Below are 16,790 nucleotides of genomic sequence, written 5' to 3' on the forward strand. Positions count from 1 at the left end.
AAATTTTTATTTATTTATTTATTTATTTATTTATTTATTTATTTATTTATTTATTTTAATGAGAGCATTGCTCAGCTCTGGCTTATGTTGGTGCAGGGGATTGAACCTGGGACTTTGGAGCCTCAGGCATGAATCTCTTTGCATAACCATTATGCTATCTACCCTCCGCCCCCATTATTCCTTTTTTTAAAATATATTTTATTTATATTAATGAGAAAGATAGGAGGAGAGAGAGAAAGAACCATACATCACTCTGGTACATTTTTCTGCCAGGAATGGAACTCAGAACCTCATGCTTGAGAGTTCAGTGCACTGCGCCACCTTCTGGACCACTGTTTTTTTCATTTATTTAATTTTTTTTAATCTTTATTTATTAGATAGACACAGCAAGAAACAGAGAGGGAAGGGGGTGGCAGAGGGTGAGAGAGACAGAGAGACACCTGCAGCCCTGCTTCACCACTTATGAAGCTTTCCCCCTGCAGGTGGGGACTGGGGGCTCTAACCTAGGTCCTTGAGCACGGTAGCACGTGAGCTCAACCAGGTGCACCACCACCTGGCCCCCCTCTATTTTTTTTTCTCCAGGGTTATTGCTGGGCTCGGTGCCTGCACCATGAATCCACCGCTCCTGGAGGCCATTTCCCCCCCTTTTGTTGCCCTTGTTGTTGTAGCCTCGTTGTGGTTATTATTATTGCCATTGTTGATGTTGTTCGTTGTTGGATAGGACAGAGAGAAATGGAGAGAGGAGGGAAAGACAGAGGCGGAGAGAAAGACAGACACCTGCAGACCTGCTTCACCACCTGTGAAGCGACTCCCCTGCAGGTGGGGAGCCGGGGGCTTGAACCAGGTTCCTTATGCAGTCTGCAGCCTGACTCCCCTGCCCTATTATTTCTAACTGCTGCATAGTATTCCCTTGCATTGGAAATTCCTAGTTTATTTTTCCAGTACCCTGGAGAGAGTGTGTGTTTTCACCTTTCAGTTCCTACAAACAATGCTTTTCCAAAGCTTTTTTTTTTTTTTACCACAAATATTTTCCAAAAGCCCCACAGATCCTTTTCCTACTACTGAGTTGTAAAGTTTCTTCCAAAGAATCCATGTGAAACAAACAACCTAGTTGCTTGTACAGTGGCAACGTCTGTGACTCAACTTTTCTCTCTCCTCTATCCTCATAGCTTTCTCTGGAGGAAAACAGTTCCAGGGCCAGATCAGGTGGTTAAACAAGTCAACCAGCAAAACCAAAACCCAGTGTTCCAGAAACCAAGCCTGTATCTTTAAGACGCATTGGTTCCGCTGGGAGTTGTAGTTTTGTGGGACATTCAGAGTCGCCTTCTCCCCTCACCTCCCTTCTGGATATGAAGATACACACACAGTCCCTTAAAGAAGCGCTGTCCGGGGCCCTCAGACACCTGTCCAATTCTGGCGCCGACCTGTTGTTTGGCCTGGGCTAGGCCAGGACGTATGGACCGGTGAGACTACATTTCCCAGGGTGCTCCGCGGTGGAACGCGCACCATTCCCGGCGGCCTTAAAAAGCCAGCTCTACTGGGGGCCGTGGAGGCAGGTGAGTCTAAGCTTTCCTGGCAACACACACCTGGTGTGTCCCCCTTCTCTTTCCCGCTCACTTTCTGGGACAGACTGGACCCAGCTGGGCCAATGACCTCCCGGATCCTAATGGGGAGTGTCTGTGGGAACAGTGTTGGGTCTTTCTAAGGGGAAGTCCAGGACCTGGGGGGTGCTGCCTGCGGGACCTGTGGACGTTCGGGACCGGCGGCGATACCGATCCCTACAGGATCCCAGTTTGGACAAGGTGTAACATAAAGTTTCTACGTGGCCCGAGTAGGTGGAAGTTCCATTAAGAGAGAGCGGGATATGAATCCCATTAGTGTCTGTATTATTTTCCGAGATTTCTGTGCTAGGTCAGGTGTGCTCTTAGAGCAGAGACTGGGGCGAGCTGTCTGGTGTCTGCTGGGCGCGTGCCCTCTGGAGCAGGGTGCGCCCGGAACAGGTACCCCGACCAGCTGGTAGTGTCACCTCCCGAAGTCAGTTTTCCTTACCTCCAACAGAGGTAAGATTTGGCTGTTCAGTGAGTAGGGCAGGCTTATGCTGCAGATCCTTTGCAGTGCCTAAAACAAACAAACAAACAAAAACATTGTCTAAGCGTTAGCTACCCATATCATTTCACCTTGTGTGTTCTTAGAATACCCTTTGACTGACCCGGCATGGTGTGCGACTCAGCTTTGTTTGATTTTCCCAGACCTTGGGTGTTTTTCTTCTCCAGTAGCCCAGAGATTATTTCAGAACTTAATTTTACTTCTTTCGTTCTTCCTTCAGGTCTGCTCCCAGTGAAGGAGCATTGGAAGGAAGGAAGTGAGAGAGGGTCTCAGACTACAGTGCAATACTATATTTATAGTATTTATCTACTTATACCTGCAGCACTGCTCCAATGCTCATGAAGCTTCTCCTCTACAGGTGGGGACTAGACCCTTGAACCTGGGTCCTTGCACATGGTAATGTGTGCTCAACAAGGTGTGCCACTACCTGACCATGCAGTGCAATTCCTTATTGGAAAAAAAAAGTTTTTTTTTGGGGGGGCAGGAGTAGATGACATAATGGTTATGCAAAGAGACTAATGCCTGAGGCTCTGAAACCCCAGATTCAATACCCCACACCACCATGAGCCAGAGCTGAGCAGTGCTCTGATTTAAAAAAAAAAAAAAAAAAAAAAGGGAGTCGGGCTGTAGTACAACGGGCTAAGCGCAGGTGGCGCAAAGCACAAAGACCGGCATAAGGATCCCGGTTCGAACCCGGCTCCCCACCTGCAGGGGAGTCGCTTCACAGGCGGTGAAGCAGGTCTGCAGGTGTCTATCTTTCTCTCCTCCTCTCTGTCTTCCCCTCCCTCTCTCCATTTCTCTCTGTCCTATCCAACAACAACAACAACAATAATAACTACAACAATAAAACAACAAGGGCAACAAAAGGGAAAAGATAAATAAAACGAATATAAAAAAAAATTAAAAAAAAAATAGGGCCAGCAAAATAGTTCACTTGCATGGTGTATCTGATTTTCCATGGGTATGGCCCAGTGCAGCCCCTAATGCAATGGAGAAAGCTCCAGTGCTGTGGTGTCTTTTCCTCTGTCTCTCTTTTTAATATTTTCTTTTAAAATATTTTATTTACTTTTTTCTGGATAGAGACAGAAATTAAGAGGGGAAGGGGAGTTAGAGAGGGAGAGAGACAGAGACACCTGCAGCTTTGCTTCACCACTTGTGAAGCTTTCCCCCTGCAGCTAGGGACCAGGGGCTTAAACCTGGGTCCTTGCACACTGTAATGTGTGAGCTTAACCAGGTGCACCACTGCCTGACTCCTCTCTCTCTCTTTTTCAATCTGAAAATGTCATCCCAGAACAGTGAAGCCTCAGAGATGACAGAGAGAGAGAGAGAGAGAGAGAGAGAGAGAGAGAGAGAAATAGACCACCACACCTTCTAGCATAGGCTGTGCCAGGAATTTAACCCTGGGGCACATATATGCAAGTCCCATGCCCTATCCATTGAGCTGCCTCCATGGCCTTCAGTTTAGCTCAAAGACAGTTTGTGTTGGGTGGGTGCGGTTGTGGAACCAGGGTTGCTTGTCAGAGCATCCTCATCTTGCTGGAGTGGACCTGTTTCTTTTTCAGTGCTAGGCTTAGTCACTGGTGGGGAGCAGCCAGTGTGGCCTCATGTGACCCACCTGGGAGCACCTGTCAGTTACATTCCCTGCTGCAGGAGGCCTGGCAGGCTTGGGATCTGAGGATCACACAGTGAGTTGGTGGCCAAGCTGGGAATCCCTTTACTGAGAAGGTTATCTGGGCATCCTGGGGAATGCCTTTGCCCTCAGGTTTTGACCAAGAGGTCTAGCTCAGATTTTGTCGCTGGACTTCCCTCCTGGGCTGAGCAGGGATCAGAGTAATTTCTATCAGTGGTAGAGGCTCTCCTTGAAAGTTTGGGGTGGGGGGGGGTGTTGCTAAGTGGCAGTGTCTGTCAGCCTTAATCATGGACTTGGTGGCAGAACAGTCTGACATGAGAAGAAACTCTTGCTGAGGTTCAAGTTTCTTCCCAATTCGGGTGGTAAGGTGGTTGGGGGGTGAGAGCTGGGGGGCTGACTTCATCATGTGCCTCTGGGACAGCATGCAACTTATTCCTGACTCTTCCTCCCCTGAAGAACTTTGGAAGCTAGAGGGAAGAGGTGGGGGTAGGGTGCTTAGGAGAGTAGAACCATAGCCCTATCAGAGGTAGATGCTAGGGCACCCCTGGAGATTTCTCTATAGATGGTCTTGGGGATGCTGGGGGGTATGGAGTCAGATAGGGTTCCTGTCTGGCAGGAGAGTGGTGCTAGAGTATAGGAGGGGTGGTGTCAGAGTTTTGATCTCCGATGGTCATCTAGCTCTTGAAAAAAAATGGTTTATGGGTGCATCAAAGCTCTGGGAGAGGTTTTTTCTCTGCCCCAATCCCCTTAAACAAGCTGGTATGCCCTTCTCACAGTAATCTTTTCTCCAGGAAATAGCTCTCAGCCTTAGGAGCCTAGAGTTTAGTACCTCTCATCATCCCCATGACTGGATGATGAGGGACTGCTAATCCAGAAAGGGCTGCTTCTGGCTCTCCTGCAAAAATCACATACCCGGAGGCCAGGTGGTGGTACACCCAGTTAAGCACATATAGTACTAAGCAAAAGGACCTGTGCAAGGGTCTGGGTTTGAGCCCCTGGCTTCCCACCTACAGAGGGGACACTTCACAAGTGGTGAAGCAGGTCTGCAGGTGTCTATCTTTCTCTCTACTTTGTCTCCTCCTTCTCTCTCAATTTTTCTCTGTTCTATCCAAAAAGAAAAAAAAAAGGAAAACTTGGCATGGCCATCAAGAGTGGTGGATTTGTGGTGCTTGTACCAAGCCCCAGTAATAACCCTGGAGGCAAAAAAAAAATCACATGCCATAAGACTGAGGTAGTTAAAGATATACTTTTACTATTTACTTTTGCATCTTTTTTTTCCCCCTCAGGGTTATCGGTGGGGCACAGATTGAGAGAGGAGGAGAAACAGAGAGGGCAAGAAAAAGAAAGACACCTGCAGACCTGCTTCACTGCTTGTGAAGTGACTCCTCTGGTGGTAGGGAGCTGGGGACTTGAACCAGGATCCTTATGCCAGTGCTTGTGTTTTGCGCCATGTGCACTTAACTTGCTGTGCTACCACCCAGCTCCCATGTTTGTTATTTATTTTTGCCACTTTATTGTTGTCTTTGGGGCTTTACTTTTTCAGGCTGACGTTTTCAGAGAGAGACAGAGAAAGGGGAGAGAGGGAAAGACACCACAACACTAAAGCTTCACCCAGTATAGTTGAGATTGATTTGAAGCTGAGTTTCACACACATGACAAAGTAGGCATATTATCCAAGTCACGTCAAAAAGATACCCTTTATTGCATTGTCCGGCAATTCCTTTTTTGGGGAAAGGAAGTTTTATGTCTATACAAAAGCCAGGCAGAAATGTTTATAACTGCTCTGTGCAATTGCCAAATCCTGGAGATAACACAGAAATCCCTCAGTGATCAGAGGAACACATGGGGACATCCCTGCAATGGCAGACCTCTTGGCAAAGAAGAGAAAGAATTACTGAAGCATACAGCCAACTTGGGTGACTCTCAGAGGCACTATGTAGAGTGAAAGAAGTCAGTCCCAAAGATTACATTCCAACTCTCAAAAATAAGTCAGTCATTGTTGGGGTGAAGGATGGAGAACAGTGTGATGGGAAAAAGAAGAAAGAAAACAGGACTGGTGAAGTAATTAATTTAGGTAGTATGTTGTTTTGCCATTGTTGAGACCCAGGTTTGAGCCTGGTTCCCACTACATTAAAGGAAGTTTCAGTGCTATAATCTTTCACTGTGAGGGGCTGGAGGGGTAGCTCAGTGGGTGTGGGCATGCCTTGCATGTGTGAAGCTCTGAGCTTGATTCTTGATACCACATAGCAACAAGAAAGGAGGCCAGGTGGTAGAGCACCTAGTTAAGTGCACATCGTATGAAGTGCAAGGTTGGTGCAAGAATCCCAGTTCAAGTCCCTGGCTCCTCACCTGCAGGGGGGCTGCTTTGCAGGTGGTGAAGCAGGTCTGCAGGTGTCTGTCTTTCTCTTCCCCTCCTCTCTGTTTCTTTTTCTTTTTTTAAATAAATAAAGTTTATTTATTTTTTCCCTTTTGTTGCCCTAGTTGTTTATCATCATTGTTATTGTTGTTGTTGTTATTGGATAGGACAGAGAGAAATGGAGAGAGGAGGAGAAGACAGTGAGGGGGAGAGAAAGATTGACAACACCTGCAGACCTGCTTCACCGCCTGTGAAGTGACTTCCCTGCAGGTGGGGAGCCAGGGGCTCAAACCAGGATCCTTCTGCCAGTCCTTGCACTTTCTGCCATGTGCGCTTAACCTGCTGTGCCACCGCCTGGTTCTCCTCTCTCAGTTTCTGTCTGTCCTATCCAACAACCACCATCAGCAGCAACAACAATAATAGCAATAATAGCAAAAGCAATTGAAAAAAAGATGGCCACCCCAGCAGTGGATTCGTAGAGCAGGCATCGAGGCCCAGTGATAACCCTGGAGGTGAAAAAAGAAAAAAAGACAAATAATAGAATATCATTGTGGGGCTGGGGAGATAGCATAATGGTTATACAAGTGACTTTTAGGCATAAAACTGAGCTCCCCTTTCAGTCCCCAGCACCACCAAAAACCAGAGCTGAGCAGTGCTCTGGAAAAAAAAAATCATTGTGCCTGAGAAAACATTTAACTGGTAGAGCATTGGATTGTCATGCCTGAGGTATCCAGCTTGATATCTGGCATCACATGTGCCAGAGTGGTACTCTGACATCTCTTCCTCCCCCCATGTGGTACTCTATTTTATGTATAATATAGTAAATATTTTTAGTATTTTATTTATTTTGGATGGAGAGAGAGAGAGACCTGCAACACTGCTTTACCACTTTCCCCTACAGGGGCTTGAACCAGGGTCCTTGTAAAATGCAATCTGAGTGCTCAACCAGGCCTACCTCTACCCAGGCCCATAGTAAATTTCAGAGTGGTATTCTAGTGTCTTTTCCTCTCTCACAAGCATAACATGAGGTGGTTAGAAAATAACTTGGTGCATGTTTTACCATGCTTTAGACTCTCTCCATCTCTCTCTCTCTCTCTTTATCTCTCTCTTGATATAGGATAAAAATATGGAATGAGGGGAGTCTGGCAGTAGTGCAGCAGGTTAAGTGCATGTGGCGCAAAGTGCAAGGACTAGCTTAAGGATCCCGGTTCAAGGCCCTGGCTCCCCACCTGCAGAGGAGTTGCTTCACAGGCGGTGAAACAGGTCTGCAGGTGTCTATTTTTCTCTCCCCCTCTCTGTCTTCCCCTCCTCTCTCCATTTCTCTCTGTCCTATCTAACAACGACGACATCAATAGCAACAACAATAATAACTACAATAATAAAAAACAACAAGGGCAACTAAAGGGAAAATAAATAAACAAATATAAAAAATTAAAAAATATGGAATGAGGTAGCTTTTAGTGGTATTACACATTTGCTAGGCCCTTGGTTCATTCTCCAGTACCATATATAATAAATAATCAAGTAAATGAATAACATGAGGGAATTGTTTTCAGTACAGATAGTGGTGGTGGCCACCAAAATCCACATATGTGTTTAATTCATAGACAGGTACACCAAAGGAAGTCAATTTTCAGGGGTGACAAATTTTAGAAGATGTTTTTGAAATTATCTTTATTGGATAGAGACAGCCAGAAATCGAGAAGGAAGGGGGTTATAGAGAAATAGAGAGATACTTGCATTATTGCTTCACCACTTGAAAAGTTTTCTGCCTGGGGTGGAGGTAGATAGCATAATGGTATGCAAAGAGACTCTCAAGCCTGAGGCTCTAAAGTCGCAGGTTTAATTCCCCCACACCACCATAAGCTAGAGTTGAGCAGTGCTCTGGTATTCTCTTAAAAAAAAAAAAAAAAGGAAAAAAGAAAAAGTTTTCCGCCTGCAGGTAAGGACCAGGGACTCAAACTAGGTCCTTGCACATTGTAAGATGTGTGCTTAACTAGGTGCGCCACCGTCTGGCCCCAGAGAATTTATTTATGAGAAAAAACCAGAGCATCACTCTAACACATGTAATGCTGGGGGTCAAACTTGGAACCTCATGCTTGATAATCCAATGCTTTATCTATTGCACCACTTCCTAGCCTGTGAGAGTGATGATTTTAAAAGTTCTTACATTTACATCTCTCTTCCTTAGGAAGCCCCTCAACTTGGGTCAGAATGGAGAAACCCCAGGGGGTTGATTGGACAGTCATCATCTTGACATGCCAGTACAAGGACAGCGTCCAAGTCTTCCAGAGAGGCATGTATACTTTCTCTTCATCTGCCCCAAGTCTAGAACCTCCACCTCTTCCCCTGCTACCTTGTGCAGCCTCAAGAGTCAGGCAGACCTGGGTTCAAACCCAGATTCTGCTTCTTTCTGGCCATGTGCCCTCAGACACATCCTGTGGCTATGTTGAGACTCTCATCAGTGAAAGGGGAGGGGCTGTCCTGCCCTCACAGCAGTAGGTAAGGGTCTCCATGTGAAAAGCTGCTAAAGCCAAACAGAATCATGACTCCCAGGTCTACTTTGTATACTTTGGGGCACAGATGGGGAGGTTGAGAGATAGTCCCAGCTTGTGTTTTGACCACAGAGCTGGAAGTGCGACAAAAGCGGGAGCAGATCTCTGCTGGGACGCTGATATTGGCTGTGGAGGACCCCGAGACACAAGTGGGCAGCGGAGGAGCCACCCTCAACGCCCTGCTTGTGGCTGCGGAGCACCTGAGCGCCCGGGCAGGCTTCACGGTGAGTGCCTGTGCAGGGTCACTCGGTATGTCCTTCCTACAGCAGGGATGAGGCTTGCAACCTCATTGTTAAGGCCCCAGCTCTCCTGTGTCCATCTCCCAACCAGTTCAGCATTTTACTTCAGTTTCTGTATCTTACTCCCATCCCAGTGAGGGCAGAAGACTGGACTGGCATTTGTGGAGTCTTTAGGAAGATGAAGATGGGGTAGGTGGTGATGTACCTGCTTGAACACACTTGTTACCTTACTCAAGAAGCCCAGTTTAAGACCCTGGTCCTCATCTGCAGGGGGAAGCTTCATGGGTGGTGAAGCAGTGCTACTGTGTCTCTCTTCTTCTTTTCCTCTATCACATTCTATCTGTACTGTCAAAAAACAAAGAAAGAAAAGGAAGAGGGGAGTCGGGTGGTAGCGCAGCGGGTTAAGTGCATGTGGTGCAAAGCACAAGGACCGGCATAAGGATCATAAGGAGCCCTTGGCTCCTCACTGCAGGGGAGTCACTTCACAAGCAGTGAAGCAGGTCTGCAGGTGTCTCTCTTTCTTTTTCCCTCTCTGTCTTCCCCTCTTCTCTCCATTTCTCTCTGTCCTATCCAACAACGACAACATCAATAACAACAACAATAATAACTACAACAATAAAAAAACAACAAGGGCAACAAAAGGGAATAATTATTTTTTAAAAAGTAGAAAATCAAAGGCAATACCTCAGGGTTAGGCTTTCTGAAAAATTCTTGGCAATTTTGATAGTCTTGCTACTCTTCTCGCTTAGATTAATTAATTGATTAATTAATGAGAGAGAAGAAAGAGAACCAGAGCACTACTCTGGCACATTGCAGCTGAACACAGGATACTATACTTGGGATTTCAGTGCTTTATCGACCATGCTACTGCCTAGCCCCTCATTTTTTTTAGGGGTATGAACTGAAGGTACCATACATGTGGGATACCACTGAGTGGTCTCCTTGGTCCAATTCTCTCTTTCTATTTTATTTTATTTTATTTTATTTTATTTTATTTTATTTTATTTTATTTTTGCTTCTAGGGTTATCACTGGGGCTTGGTACTGGCACTATAAATCCACTGCTCCTGGCAGCCATTTTTTCCATTTTATTGGACAGGACAGAGAGAAATTGAGAGGACAGGGGAGGGGGAGGTAGAGAGAGAGAGAGAGAAAGATAGACACTTGCAGATCTGCTTTGCTGCTTGTGTCCAATTCTTTCTCTTTTAAGAACACAGTGATTTAATTTTATTTATCTGATAGGACAGAGTGAAATTGAGAGGGAGGGGAATAGAGGAATAGAGAGGGAGAGACAGAGAGATACCTGTAGCACTGCTTCATTATTCATGAAGCTTTTCCTCATACAGGTGGGGACCAGGGGCTTAAATCTGAGTCCTTGTGCATTGGTAACACATACACCACCACGTGGCATCCCTGGTTCAATTCTTAAAAATTCTGTAATCTTACAGCCTGGCAGGTAGCACAGTGAATAAAGCATTAGACTCTCAAGCATTAAGAAAAAAACTCCCTGAGAGGGAGGGAGAAGGGAGAGAGAAAACGTGTGTGCTAGGAAGAGAGGAAGAGACACCAAAGCACCAATCCACCATCAGTGATGCTCTTACATTGTGCCAGGGCTGAAACCCAGGGCCTCAGACACGGTAGGGAATATATTCTACCAGGTGAGATATCTCCCAGCTACTCTTGCTATCATTCCCACTTGACGACTATTTGTAAGAACTGAAATGGGGCCCACCCCCTTGGGGCAGGAAGGAGTTAGTGTCCCCACTGGGCACTTGTCCCACCTCCAGCTCCTTGCTTACTCACACATATAGCTGTGTCACTTGGTCATCTTGCCTGTACATGCTATGATGACAGAAATGGCATTGAGTGGTTCGGGAGGTGACGCAGTGGATAAAGCATCGGATTTTCAAGCATGAGGTCCTGAGTTCAATCCCCGGCAGCACATGTATCAGAGTGATGTCTGGTTCTTTCTCTCTCTCTCTCCTCTTATCTTTCTCATGAATAAATAAATAAAATCTTTAAAGAGAGAGAGAGAGAGAGAGAGAGAGAGAGAGAGAAATGGCATTGGCAAAGAGACCACAGTGTAGTTTCTGTGGAGATTACTTGCAGCCAGCTCACCAGCTCTCATATTTGCCTACTGCCTTCCCTAAAAATAGGGTCAGGCAAGGGGCTTAGATGGAGGACTGCTAGTTTCCCTTATTCAAGAGGTGACCCTGGCCACCTTTTGCCTTCTTGTGGCCACAGGCCTTCACTTTTTTTTTTTTTTTTTTTGGCGCTGGGGGTTGAAACCAGGCCCTCACATGTGAGACATGCACTCTTTCTATTTAGGTAGTTACCTCTATGGCTCCATGACCTTTTTGTTCCTTTAATACTTGAGTGAGTTGATTTGTTTTGGATCCTTCCCTACACAAGAGGGTGTTGTACTTGGGTGCATCTGCTTAGGCCTCTATCAATAAAGCTCTACCAATCTTTTGTTTGTTTAAAATAGGTTGGCAAGGGGCTGGGGTGGGTGGAAGACACCATAGCACCAAAGCTTCCTTCAGTGTGGTGGGGGCTAGACTTGAACCTGGGTCACACACATGACAAAGAAGCACATTATCCAAGTGAGCTACTCTGCCAGCACCGCTCTCACTCTTGACAGGTGGTCACGTCTGATGTCCTGCATTCAGCCTGGATCCTCATCCTGCACATGGTGAGTAGAAGGTTGGGACTTTTGTTTATCAGGCTTCGTTGGGCATTAGCAGTACTCTACTGTTGTATGTGTGCAAGGAATTCATTGTGCAGATCCAGAAGAATTGAATCAGAATTGATACAAATGTTCAAAAACAGAGAACCAGATAGATGTTTATTTTTATTATTATTTTAATTCTTTTTTAAATTTAGTTTCCCTTTTGTTGCCCTTGTTTTATTGTTGTAGTAGTTATTGTTGTTGTTGTTATTGATGTCGTCGTTGTTAGGACAGAGAGAAATGGAGGGGGGGGGAAGACAGAGAGGGGGCGAGAAAGATAGACACCTGCAGACCTACTTCACTGCTTGTGAATCGACTTCCCTGCAGGTGGGGAGCCAGGGGCTCGAACCGGGATCCTTATGCCAGTCCTTGCGCTTTATGCCACATGTGCTTAATCCGCTGTGCTACCGCCCGACTCCCTATTTATTTTTAAAATAGTTTTATTTAGGGGCCAGGCAGTGGATAAGGTACTTGCCATTTCATAGACCTCAGTTTACTCTTCTTTAAAATCAGAGAGTATAAAAGTCCCTACTTTTTCTGGATCTGTTCAGATGACCCATATATGTGTTTAAAGGAGGGGTTTTTGTCTCTGACTCATTATAAGCAGTGAGCTTGTTTTCTTTGTTGTAAGCGAAAAGCCAGCCAGCCACACAAGTTTGTGTGGAATAAGCTAATTTTTTAATAGGAATTTTGATTAAGGTATTTGTTGAGGGGGTTGGGAGATAGTTCAATTGGTGGAGAGTGTACTTTACTGAGCCTCTGGCCACTACCTAGATGCACCATGCAAAGGGGAAGAAGCAAGACTGGGAAGACAGCATAATGGTTATGCAAAAGACTCTCATGCCTGAGGCTCTTAGATTCAATCCCAGAACTGAGCAGTGCTCTAGTGCCTCCCTCCCTCCCACTCCCCCCATTAAAAATAAATTTTAAAAAATGAGGGGAAGAAGCTTCATGGGACAGTGGAGTGGTATCTCTTTCACTAATCTATCGTATCCTCTATCTGGAAAAAGTCCTGACAGGAAACACACACATACACACACCCCAAACAAACAAACAAACAAAACCTGTGGCGGTCACATGTGAAAAATAATACAGAGAGAAAGTTTGTAAGTTTTTACCAGACATGACATTGTCATGTGACAGAGTAATGTCTGGTTCCTTCTCTCTCCTCCTATCTTTCTTGTAAATAAATAAAATCTTAAAAAAAAAAAAATCCCCAGCCTTATTTCCTCACTTTTACTTGTATTGTGTGTGTAAAGCTTTGTTTTCTCTATCTTTTCAGATTCTTTTTTTTTTTTTTTTTTTATACAGTGCTAGGGAATGAACTCAGGTCCTTATACATAAGATATCACTGAGCAACCCACAACGACCCTGGATCCATACTCCCAGAGAGATAGAGAATGGGAAGGCTCTCAGGGGAGGGGATGGGATATAGAGATCGGGTTATGGGAATTGTGCGGAATTGTACCCCTCTTATTCTATGGTTTTGTTAATGTCTCCTTTCTTAAATAAAAAAAAAAGATATCACTGAGATGCTTATTTGGTTCAATTTTTTTATATTTATTTTATTTATTTATTACCTTTTGTTGCCCTTGTTGTTTTATTGTTGTAGTTATTATTGTTGTTGTTATTGATGTCATTGTTGTTGGATAGGACAGAGAGAAATGGAGAGAGGAGGGGAAGATAGAGAGGAGGAGAGAAAGATAGACACCTGCAGATCTGCTTCACCGCCTGTGAAGCGACTCCCCTGCAGGTGGGGAGCCTGGGTTCGAACCGGGATCCTTATGCCGGTCCTTGTGCTTTGCGCCACCTGCGCTTAACCTGCTGCGCTACAGCCCGACTCCCCCTTGGTTCAATTTTTATTCAGTAGTTTGTGGGAATGGAATAAGGGAAAGGCACCAAAGTACTGCTCCAGCATCCATGGATTTCCCTTGGTGCTGCCCATGGTGCTTCCAAATGGTGTCAGGGATTAAAATCCAGGCCCTCATGCATGGTAAGGTGTGAGTTTTACCTGTTGAACTGTGGTTCAGGCCTCTCAAAATCACATTTTTGTTAAAAAAAAAAAAAAGAAGAAGAAGAAGGGGGGGCCGGGTGGTGGCGCACCTGGTTGAGCGCATGTATTACAATGCACAAGGACCTGGACTCGAGCCCCTGGTCCCCACCTGCAGGGGGAAAGCTTTACAAGTGGTGAAGCAGGGCTGCAGGTGTCTCTCTGTCTCTCTCCCTCTCTATTAACCCCTTCCCTTTTGATTTCTGGCTGTCTCTATCCTATAAATAAAGATAATAAATAAAAAAAAATTTTTTTTAAAGGAAAGAAAGAGAGAGAGAGAAAAGAAAGATAAGGGGCCAGGCAGTGGTGCACCTGGTTAAGCACACACATTATGGTGCTAAACAACTCGGGTTCAAGCCCCTGGGCCCCACCTGCAGGGGGAAAGCTTCATGAGTGGTGAAGCAAGGCTGCACTTCTCTCTCTCCCTCTCTGTCTCCCTCTCTACTCTCAACTTACTTCTGTTTCTATCCAATAATAAGTAAATAAAATTTTAAAAAGAAAAGAAAGATAGTCCCAGTTCGAGCCCCTGGCTTCCCACCTGCGGCGGGGTCGATTCAGAAGTGGTAAAGCAGGTCTGCAATTGTCTGTCTTTCTCTCTCCCTCTCTGTCTTCCCCTCCTCTCTCCATTTCTCTCTGTCTTATCCAACAGCAGCAACAACAACAATAACAGCAACAACAGTGGAAAAAATATGGCCTCCAGGAACAGTGGTTTCTTTCTTATTTATTTATTTATTTAAAAGGGGAGACATTAACAAAACCATAGGCTAGGAGGGGTACAACTCCACACAATTCCCACCACCAGATCTCTATATCCCATCTCCTCTCCTGATAGCTTTCCCATTCTTTATCCCTCTGGGAGCATGGACCCAAAGTCATTGTGGGTTGCAGAAGGTGGAAGGTCTGGCTTCTATAATTGCTTCCCCGCTAAACATGGGCGCTGACTGGTTGGTCCATACTCCCAGTCTGCCTCTCTCTTTCCCTAGTAAGGTGGGTCTCTGGGGAAGCGGAGCTCCAGGACACATTGGTGGGGTTGTCTGTCCAAGGAAGTCTGGTCAGCATCATGCTGGCCTCTGGAACCTGGTGGCTGAAAAGAGAGTTAACATACAAAGCCTAACAAATTGTTGAACAATTATGAACCTAAAGGCTGGAATAGTGCAGATGAAGTGTTGGGTGGTACTCACTGCAGACTTGTGCACTTCTGCTTTCAGGTATATATTTTGCCCTAGTTTATGGATACGTGTGAACATATGCTCTATTTCAGGAGACCTGGTCTATATCTAGGTTTTGGGACTTTGTTAGGAAGTGAACCACCTGGAATGGGATTAGAGAATACTATGAAAGGAAAGGTCTCACCTGAGTGATGAAGCTGAAGGGTTGTCATTCCACACCTGAAGTCTCTGGACACAGTCTGAAGTGAAGCATGCTGGGGTGGCACTAGTGTTGATTGGGTTGCAAGCTGCGGATGCAATATTATTTGATTTGGATTGAGAGAAGCATGCAGGAAATTGGGCCCCGCCCTAAGGTTCCAGGACTGGGGGAAATATAGGCTCTATAGTGGAAATGTGACGTTCCTGCTTAGGGTTCAAGAAGACAATGGATAGTTATTGTTATCATCACATTATCTGGTGATTGGGTTAACTTTGAAAAGTCCCTTTGTTAGGATTTGCTGTATAATACCCAGCATCTTGTATATAGCTGTGCCACCGGTTGCTTCTGTTCTACCTGGTCTAGGCTTTTGAGACAGTCAACATATCAAAGACTCAGCCTATGTGTTAAAAAGACTCAGTCTGTGCTTTAAAAAGTTCTAGATATACAATCAATTTTTCCCCTCTCATGTTAATTAAATAGTGATTTATATGACTACAATTTAATAGGAGTGTACATAAACACCATTCCCACCACCAAAAGACTGTGTCCCATCCCACCCACCCACCCCCGCCCTGCCGCCAGCCCGTGAAGCCAAATGTCCACCACCCCCTCACCACAGGATTTTTACTTTGGTGTCCTAGGAACAGTGGTTTCTTAGTGTAGGCACCAAGTCCCAGCGATAACCCTGGAAGCAAAAAAAAAAAGATAGTATGAATAAATCTGAAAGGATATATCTAAAAATGATGGAATGGCTATCCCAGAAGGGCTATATTTTATTTATGTTTTTAATCTAATAATATGGTTCTTGACCTTCACACATACACAATATTCCCTCCCCAGCCATTTTCCCCCATTGTTTATTTTAGAGAAAGAGAGGAGAGATAAAGATAGAGAAAGAAGAGATATAGAACAGCATCATCCAGGGGGTCAGGCGGTAGCGCAGCAGGTTAAGTGCATGTGGTACAAAGTGCAAGGGCCAGTAGAAGGATCCCGGTTCGAGTCCCCAGCTCCCCACCTGCAGGTGTTTCGCTTCACAGGTGGTGAAGCAGGTCTGCAGGTGTCTGTCTTTCTCTCCCCCTCTGTCTTCCTCTCCTCTCTCAATTTCTCTCTGTTCTATCCAACAACAGCAATAACAATGATAATGACAACAAGGGCAACAAAAATGGAAAAAAATGGCCTCCAGGAGCAGTGGATTTGTAGTGCAGGCACTAAGCCCCCAGCAATAACCTGGAGGAAAAAAAACAGCCTCATCCTCCATGGTGCCACTAATAGTATTCTCATATGGTGCCAGATCTAAAACCTAAGGCCTCTCATATGGTAAGGCATTTGTGCTGCCACTGAGCTATTTCTCAGACTTCTTTTTGATTCTATATATCTGCATTTTCTTTCTTTCCTTTTCTCTCTTTACCATAATCATGTTAATTTTAAAAATTAAGAGAAAGTACTTATGAAAATGTAAAAATAGTGCCGTGATATAACTCACTTGAATAGTGTGCTGCTTTGCCATGTGTATGACCCAGGCTCAAGCTTGACCTCCTCCACATTAAAGGAGGCTTCAGTGCTGTGGTTTCTGTCATTCTCTCTGCCTCTCTGTCTCTGTCTGTAAATAAATAATGAAAAAAGAAATTGTATTGACATGTCCACAATAATCCTATAAACTGCTGTTTTGGTTTTTTTTTTTTTCTTCTTTTTTTTTTTACCTCCAGGGTTATTGCTGGGGCTCGGTGCCAGCATTCTGAATTCACTGCTCCTGGCGGCC

The 16,790-nt window shown here is 45.1% G+C and overlaps 1 protein-coding gene across 11 annotated transcripts in view; it reads left to right on the plus strand.

The window, feature by feature from the left end:
- Positions 1–1,403: 1,403 nt before the first annotated feature.
- The window catches only part of FCSK (fucose kinase), a 35,120-nt gene continuing 19,733 nt past the window's right edge, over positions 1,404–16,790 (plus strand). For 6 of the 11 annotated variants that reach the window (XM_060185170.1, XM_060185174.1, XM_060185173.1 and 3 more), the window contains exons 1-4: positions 1,405–1,556; positions 8,284–8,388; positions 8,720–8,871; positions 11,527–11,577. In XM_060185170.1, coding sequence (XP_060041153.1) covers positions 8,307–8,388; positions 8,720–8,871; positions 11,527–11,577 — 285 coding nt within the window. In that variant the 5' untranslated portion in view covers positions 1,405–1,556; positions 8,284–8,306. Of the gene's footprint in view, positions 1,557–1,699; positions 1,803–3,680; positions 3,792–8,283; positions 8,389–8,719; positions 8,872–11,526; positions 11,578–16,790 lie in introns of those variants that run through there. The other 5 variants (XM_060185179.1, XM_060185180.1, XM_060185178.1 and 2 more) reach the window with 4 other exon arrangements.

Source organism: Erinaceus europaeus, chromosome 2 (genome assembly GCF_950295315.1).
Source record: "Erinaceus europaeus chromosome 2, mEriEur2.1, whole genome shotgun sequence".
NCBI lineage: Eukaryota > Metazoa > Chordata > Mammalia > Eulipotyphla > Erinaceidae > Erinaceus > Erinaceus europaeus.